This window comes from Sceloporus occidentalis, unplaced genomic scaffold, assembly GCF_023333645.1.
Source record: "Sceloporus occidentalis isolate IW3139 unplaced genomic scaffold, rSceOcc1.0.p SCAF_30, whole genome shotgun sequence".
NCBI classification, from domain to species: Eukaryota; Metazoa; Chordata; class Lepidosauria; order Squamata; family Phrynosomatidae; genus Sceloporus; species Sceloporus occidentalis.
The window spans coordinates 7,080,054-7,088,990 of record NW_028317010.1 but is presented as its reverse complement, the minus strand read 5'-3'; the positions used below and the strand labels follow the sequence as shown (position 1 = coordinate 7,088,990).

At 38.7% G+C, this 8,937-nt stretch overlaps 1 protein-coding gene across 1 annotated transcript; it reads right to left on the bottom strand.

Moving 5' to 3' along the window:
- Positions 1-482: 482 nt before the first annotated feature.
- Positions 483-2,327, bottom strand: EGR2 (early growth response 2). Its single transcript, XM_089486815.1, has 2 exons — positions 2,156-2,327; positions 483-1,636 (listed from the first exon to the last, which is right to left on the bottom strand). Exons 1-2 carry the CDS (start codon positions 2,325-2,327, stop codon positions 483-485), a joined length of 1,326 nt encoding a protein of 441 aa, XP_089342941.1.
- Between the last annotated feature and the right edge of the window lie 6,610 nt (positions 2,328-8,937).

Sequence of the window (8,937 nt, the reverse complement as noted above, 5' to 3'; positions counted from 1 at the left end):
GAAAAAGTGATTGTGGTGTAAGGTTTGAAAAGGAGGTAATAACCAATGACATGGTCCAATGATCAGGACGATCATGACAAATCCACTTGTAAAACTTTACATCAGAATCACTTTTATACATCAATCTTATTATTACTAAACAACCTCCTAGAACACAAGCTATTTCCATTCAGAATATTAGGAGGGTACAGTGCCAGTCTTTGTGTATGTAACATTTTTTTTTGGCTTGTGGTCTGTAGTGGTACTCTTTTATGAATAATAACATAAGAACGAACAAATAACTAACAAACAGAGCTCTAATATTCCCTAACAAACCAGTGCTGTTTTAACTTACATGATTAACACTGAAGGAAAGCCACATCTGGTAACTGTTTTTAGGATACTGTGACACACATAATATGAAAGTCATCATGCTGGTATCCCCTAGAATGGCAGTGATCTCTCCGTGTTCTCCTTGTCTACCAGTGGTAGAATTGTCTGTTTTAGGCAGTCCTGCTAGGACAAGGTCCCATCTGGCCACTGCTGGAAGTGGCAGAGCAGATGTTGCCCGCAGCTGGGGGGCTGAGGCTGAGAGGGCGCTCATGTCCAGTTCCGCCGCTAGGCGCCGCTGTGGCTCCGTTTGCGGAGCTCTTCCTCTCCTTCTGTCGGAGATGGATCTTGGTGTGCCGCTTGCGTTCGTCGCTCCTGGCGAACTTTCTCCCGCAGTAGTCGCAGGCGAAGGGTTTTTCCCCGGTGTGAGTACGAATGTGGGTGGTCAAGTGGTCGCTGCGGCTGAAGTTGCGCATGCAGATTCGGCACTGAAAGGGTTTGTGTCCGGTATGGATGCGGATGTGCCTTGTTAGCTCATCGGAGCGAGAGAAGCGGCGATCGCAGCCCTCGGCCGGGCAAGGATACGGTCTCTCGTGCACCGGGGTTTTGCTGGGGCGGTTAGGGTACTTTCTAGGTCTGAGTATGGGTCGTAGGGGCAGGTTCTGTGGACTATATGCGCTTGGCATCCTGGATCCCTCGGAACTGCTACCCCCTAAGTTGAATTTTCGGATAGTGGATAGTGGGGTCAGGGGTGGTGGCACCCTGATAGGGTCCAGGGGGCACGGGAAAGGCTTGAGGTCAGGCATGGAGTGAATGTCTCTTTGGCACTGAGGTTGGAAGAAAGCAGGGTAGTCCGGGATCATATTAAAAATTGTACCATCTGAAGCTGCCTTCGGGGAAGGATATGAAGGAGGAGGATATGCCAACGATGTCCCAGTGGATGTGCTGAGGAAGGCTGGGTCCTGGTAAACAGGTATCTCTGCACAGCTGGAGTATGGTGGCGGTGGTGGAGAGTACATATGATCCAGGTCACTCTGGTTATGGGCCATGCTGCAGCTCAGGCTGTTAGACAGAGGGTTGGGAGACACCGAGGAAGCGTTGGAAGAAGTTGTGGATGATGATGAAGAAGGTGTCACTCCCAGGATCCCAGCACTGACGATGTTAAAGAAGCCATCAGGATTCCATCCGGCCCCTGGATACTGGGGGTCAATGGAAAATTTTCCCATATAAGTAAAAGTCTGATTGCGGGGTGTGGAAGAGTAACTGGTGGAATAAGGTAGATCGAGGGGTCTCTTCTCACCGTTCATATCAACATTGATCATTCCATCTTTAAACAGAAAGAAAAGAAATACGCATTTCAGTTAATCGAGTTCTAGAAAACGTTCTGATAACATGAATTCACTGCACTCTTTTATATCTGTATGTCATCTCTTTTTACAAGATTAAGCTCTGCGAGTCTAGAAATAAATCAACGTTTACAGGAGATTCTTGATATGTTTTCCCCCTTAATCTGTGCAGGACAATCCAAACAGTTTGTCAACTGTCTGAACTTTGTTATATGGGAAAAATGGTGATCCTGCATTTCACCTGTTAACAGAATATACCGATCAAAGACCAGATGCTGTGTCCCACATCTGTTCCTCTTAATAGATAAAATGACCCACCACTCCAACTTACACATGAAGTTATGATTTACACATCTACTTATATAGCCATACAAAATAACAAACAAGCACAATATTTTGAAAATAAGCACCGAAAACACTTTTGATCATCACCATTATACAAGTAATGCCTTTCTTCAGGAACAAGGCTGAAGAATAAAGGAATTGAAGACCCAGCTTACCTCCTGTGACATTGCTCATCTGGTCAAATGTTCCTCCCAAATCAACATTAGGGAAGATTGTAACCGATGCTGACAAAGGCGATTCATCCATTTGGTACATACTTTCAGGTATCTGATGCACAAACCCCCCTAGAGTCACTGGGATTTTCTCTACAGTTTTGGCAGTCATCATCTCACCAACTGCCCTGGTACACCAGAAAAAAAAGTCCCTGAAAACTCCTCTACAACTAGAAGCAAGTGTTCTCCTCTATAATCGTATCCGAAAAAATAAATAAAACTAATATACAAAGTAGCAAAAAATAATAAACATGGGAGGATCTCATTGATTCCAGTTCTTAATGGGTAGTGTTACTGTAACTAGTATCCTTTCCAGAGCTGTTAATCAATTGCAGTGCTCAGTAAATGGAAAGTGTTGCAGTTAAGTATTTATTCAGTAGCTTTGAATGCCTGCTACGTCACTGACCATATAAGGACTGAGGAACAGGGGCAGGGCTCCCCGCCCATCGTGTTGTCACGAAATCAGCATTAGCTGTGCCGGTGTATGAATGGGGGAGGTGGGCGGAGCTACAGCGCGCTCTCTGGGGATGAATGGAGCGCTTGTCAGATACATTGTAGCTTAGAACTACAGAGCGCGTCTCTGCATTGCGTGCGCTGTATTTGTAACGGGTAAAGGATGCTTGCGGTGTAAAGGCACACTTTTTTTCTGGACACCAATTTCCTACACTGCACACTCTCCAAGGGATTCCGGTTTAGGCAGGTCTCACCTAAAAAGGCAAAGATCCGGAGCGTAGAGTTCCTCCGCCTCCTTCCACCATATATAGGAAACCTTCCGGAAAAATTAAACTTCGGAAACAACGAGCGGATCCGAAGATGTACAGTAAAACCTACTCATTTTCTCTTGGCAGCTTATTGTAACCGCAAGTGAGGAAGGAGAAAAAAAAATAGCTCACACTAACGGAATATAAGACTTTCTGTTCTGAGTGTCTGCTGGAAAGAAAGCCCTAAGAATAGTGAATGAGATCCGTTTTGGAAAGTGTCTGGCTGCGCTGTGCGGTGGAACGTTTTTTAGCCACAGGTTCAGAAAAAGAACCTGATGGGGGTTTTCTAGAAAGGCTGGTGAGAGAGAAGGTGACTTATGGTCTGGGAAAGATGTTTTACAGTAACAGAAACAAGCGATATGAGGGATATGGCTCGTCCTAATTATTATTATTATTACTATTATTAGCAACAATTAAAGTGCCCGTTAAAGAAGAGTAGGGTATGACAAAACTAGACAGACTAAGACAAACCCATACTTTAGGTAAAGAGGGCCCATTACTACAAGGTCTGTCTGGATCATTACCAAATTTGTGTGCACCCAGGTTAATCGTACCATAATAATTTAACAGAAGAAAAAGTCCTAACCTAAATCTGAGGAGCAAAGGACCTCATAATATAGGCTGGATGAGACTAAATAGTAGTCTTATCCTGCCTATCAATTAATTAAAACATCTCTGTGAATAAACTAAATGTTATGGTGGGTCCAACTTGGTGAGGTTTTTCTGTATAAAAGCACCATGAGTCAGTTATGGAGTCAAGAGCAAACCGCTTTTTATTGAATACATTTCAAAGACTAACCGATTTGAAGAGCCCATGAAAGCTTAAAAGTTGGGAATACTCGAGGACTGATTCTGAAAAACTGCGCCTAAGATCAGCCTAATTATCATAAGATGAACATGAGGACGATAAATCTGGGACAACACATTTGAGTTTAATTAAAGCATGACTTACTGACAACTTCTATACAAACTGACAATGGAAAACGTTTACATAAATTGCTTTCATGTATCGGTTAAAAAAATCGCTCTACAGTTTCTTCTTATATTAGACACTACACACTTCCATGCACCCATCCCGTGCACATTGAATGGTTCCAAGTTGAATGGGCCACAATTAATTCACATACATATAGTGGCATTTACAATTCTGTGCCTGAGGCCTTGCATATTAAAATAAACATATTTTTGATCTAAATATTTAAGCTGCATCAAGACTTTTCTTTAATGTCCCTACCAGAGACATATCCTAAACACATCCCAATTTTAAACTCTTACAGAAGCAGAAGCTCTTGTATATATTTGTATCCCTAAGTATACAAGCACATGGATCTTTCTTTTCCAAATCAGGGCATTTCATCCCCTTTTGGGAACATCTCCAGTTTTCTCTTGACACTATAAGATCTTGTTAGCGTGTTCCACATTCGGTTCTCCACTTATCTCCATGTTAAAGGTTTTACAGAATTGTACATAATGTGTCAATCCCAGCTACACCATTTAAATATTCACAAAAAAAAAATCAGTCTTGTCTATTAATACATTTATTCTTAACATTTTACTTGCCAACATCTCTCATGGGTATTCAAGGGGTAAATGTGGCTGCTGTAAGAAAAGATTGATCTATTGCAAGATCAAAACTTAAACTGGCAAATTCTGATTACAAATTAGGGTGTTATCTGGACTGTGATATCATTGTTTATAACAATATACTAAACAGGATGCTTGACTAACATAAAATGTAAATATCTGTATTATTACAGATAAAGGCAGTTTATCAACTATGGTCACAAGACATTTTTTAGTTAGTTATATCTGGAAAAGCCACTAATGCTATTAAATGAAGAGATAGTGAATAGCAAACCCATGCACTGCCCTATATCCATTGGATATAATTATTCTAGGCTATATATAACACAGTTATTTACTTGCATCATTCTCACAAATGTATGCGCCGAAGTTTTAAGAGTTTTAATACAATCGGGATTTTAATCAACTCTTATGTCATCAAGTACACCACCTCGTGGATAAAATGAATATTGCCGAATAACAATCGCAGATGTTATGTTTCTAAAAATATATTTCTTTATTGTATTGTCACATGTGCATTTAAATAATTCTACATTTAGTTCAAGATTTTCTTAGGATACTTATCACCACGCTGATCACACGCTGGATATTATTTAACTTTGCGGAAAAATGTTAAAAAATCGCTATGTTTGTCAGTTTTTATCTATACAAATAAGCTTCTGTTCCTTGTTATGGATACAGATAACTCGCTGAAAGAGATTGTAAAACTGAAGGCATCATCTTACCAAAGTATGCAGTCTTAAGGAAAGGTGTCTGACCCTGGGAAAGAGGAGACTTCGGTGTAGAATAGTGAAAGTGCCCCACAGGCTGTGGAACGCACCCCGAGTGGGGCTTTTAGTAGGTGGGTGTTGCAGGGGGGATGGGGAACGTTGCCCAATCTTAAGAAAGAAATATTATGCAAATTACACGAAACAAAGAGAATGAGCCACAGATCTGAGATCGCTTGAGATCACTTAATTGTCCATAATTATATATACCTAAATTATTAATATTGTGCAGCATAATTAATATATATTTTCTTGTTTTATTCTTAAATCTAAATAATGAGTTTACAAATGTAATGTGTGGGGAGTCACATGCAAACTACACAAAAGTGAAGCGGCATTTAACTGCGTATGCTTTAATTTTCTAAATAATTATTCTAAATATATAACACAATTAATCCTATAAATGAACATAATTGGAAATTTAAAAAATCACAAACGTATATATTGATTGTTGGTGAGTAAGGCATTATCTATACATTAAATTTGCTCAATGAAACAAAAATCCCACATACTAGGGATATTCATTCCGTAAAATATTTAAAATTCCGTTTATTTAACAGTCAAAGAAAAAAACAAACACATTTTTAAAGTTAGAAAGTTTTTAACCTACACATTATAATCAATAATTTTGAAAGTAAAACATTTTTATAATCGGATAACAGGGTAATTTTCTTATGGGCTAAGGGTTAGTATAAAAGCTAATGTTTTTTTATGTTGAAAAATAGCTAGAAAATATTCTAAAAAACGAAATTAAATTATAGTTAGGCTAATACATATATTTATATATATTTAATAGTCCTGAATGCAAAACATAAAGTATACTATGCACATGTACAGATAGAAATAAAACATACAACTAATTTTCAGGTTACTTAGTGTTTTTAAACTTTAAGAAAACGCTATGCACATTTACAACTCATTCTATATATAATGCATATTAATAAAGTGATAACGGCAGATGATTTTGGAAAGAACGAAAATTCATGTTAAAATATTTTAATGGTTGAACATGATTTTTAATTCTTGGTTATATAAGATTAAAGAAAATCCCTGCTTCCAAAGTTACTTCAAGAGAAGCAAAATTTGTGAATTAAAAATTATACATCTGATCAGTTCGGGTCTGTTATTTTTTGGTGCATATATGATAATTTCCTTTGTTTATTAATAAGTGTATATTTAAAAATTCAACATACTTAATAGAACCTATATATATATATATATATATATATATATATACTGAGAATATACTGAGAATATTTATAAAAATATATATAAAAATATATATATATCATTATAAGTTCTAAATTAAAAATCAAATAAATAAATACTGCTATTTAACCATGTTAAATCAAACTGCAGTCATCATGGAAAAAAAAGGAAAACCATACCTTTATTTTCTTTATTCTTCTAGTTTAAAACTAATTTACACAGGTTCCGATGAAAAAGGCTTTACAAAGGTCCTCCAGAATCCGCATCTAAATATATCCTAACATATAAAATGCTGTGTATACTGTGTGACTATGGCATTTGGGATGCCTGGTAATTTTTGGTTCCCCTAACGGTGGCTTTGTTGCCTAGAGCTGTGGGCTCCCTGAATAATTGTGTTTGGCTGAGTTCCAGTTTATCCTGAGAACTCCTTCAGATTAAAGGAGTCTGTAGGTGGTGCTAATGAGTTTCCTATATTAACAGCCCCTACTCTTTGCTAGATCCCTCCACCCCATTACCCTGTGTACAGGAGGTGCTATTAAACAATTCTATCACTCAGCTTGTTTATAGATTATGTATGTAGAGGAGAAAACCAGATAAGTATCTACTGGTATTTATGGACTACAGTTCCTAAATCATTGGCTCATTCAGTTTGATGGGAGTTGTACTCTGCAGTAGCTGGAGCCTTTGTGGATATTTTGTATAACAGCAGTGCTGGTGACTTACCTTCAATCTAACTTCTGTAACATGCCTAGATGGTACAGACTAATAAACCATAATAGTCTAAATAAACCTATACACATGTAATACCAGACTGAACCTGGCCCTGCAAGCTGGCAGTTCATATAGTTATAGACACAGCAGCTATGGGCAAAAAACTACTAAAGTTCAGCATCGTTTACATAAAATAACTATATGGTAACATATATACTGTGTCATTTTAATCTATCTATCTATCTATCTATCTATATATATAAATTTATCTAGATAGATAGATAGATAGATAGATAGATAGATAGATAGATAGATAGAGAGATGTACACATATACACACACATTGTAGGACTGGTTTGGAGAGTGTGAAGTGGATTCATTAAAACCAATATTAGGAATATTTCTTGGTTATATAGAGAACAGGAGGCAATGTAATTTGGGTGGTGAAGAAAGGCTAAGATATGAAATTTCTTAAAACCAAACAAAACCAACCACGTTAGATTCCAGTGAGATGAACATTGCTTTGTGTTTTTAGACTGGACAAAGAGCAAGGAATTAGCATCCCATCAATACTATACCCCTCCTTCCCAAACTAAACTTCTCTGGAAATTTAGGGCCATACATTCATGGATATGACCTAAGTCACTTATGACTTACAAGAAACCAACAGACAATGGAAAATAATAATTGCAGCTGCAGGAGTCAGAGTGGATACTCAGGCCCAATCCCCAAAGAAAGATGCAGAGAACACTATTAGCAGCGTTAACAATATAAAGTGCCCTTCGCAGTATGAGCTGAGGGGCAATATCTATCCCCCAAGTGTTTGGAGACTATTCCTAACCCAGGACACACGCCACACAGGCTCAGAAACACTCTCATTTTAAGTCAATTGAAAGCAACTATTTTCTAATGGTCCATGAGTCAGTATTTTATTAATACAAAAAAACATAGTCAGGTAAATATCTATTTGAAGTGGCACATATTTACATACATTTGTAAATACTTTTCAGGTGCAATTCATGTACAGTACAAAATCACATTCACTGAAAGCTCAGAATACAGTAATCGCAGCGTACACTTACAATTCCAGACATGGCTCATTGGAAACAGACCTGGGGAAATGGGTTGGTGGTGTGATTAGGGTGGGTGTGGGGAAAGAAAAATAAGGAGCTTGAGGAGAATGGGCCAGGAGGGGAACGGGACAAACCCTCCACCTCTAGATTGTCCATAAGAGAGTACTCCCTACATGCTCATGGACTGTGACCTGCTCCCTCTTCAACACCAGGCGGTTCCTGGCAAACCATAAAGCGTCCTTTACACAGCACGATAAGTACCAAGCTTTGTCAATGGCAAAGTGTTCCTTGAAAAAGTCTGAAAAGTACAGGTAGGACAGGTATTTTCTGTCAATCCAGCTTCAGGGCTCTAAAACAAAGCCTGTGCAAACACGCACTGCCAGAATAAGTGAAGGGCCATTTCGTCCTCCACAATGCACTGCGGGCAATGTCTGCACAGCTCCCTGGCATGCATTAACGTCCTTACGGGGAGGCCACACTAAATGGCCATCCATGCAATGTACTAATGCCTGTTGGTCAGCCTGCTTGATTCCACATTTGCCCAAACTGTCATGGCTGTGGGAGCAGAGAGTCTTCAGATCAGTGTCCTTGGGTGTGATGAGCTTGTGAATCATGTGTAGT

Bases quoted from the DNA above. Each gene is read 5' to 3' on its own strand.
- EGR2 (XM_089486815.1), bottom strand. From the start codon at position 2,327: ATGATGACTGCCAAAACTGTAGAGAAAATCCCAGTGACTCTAGGGGGG. The intron at 1,637-2,155 runs GTAAGCTGGGTC...TTCTGTTTAAAG, and splicing joins GATGAGCAATGTCACAGGAG to ATGGAATGATCAATGTTGAT.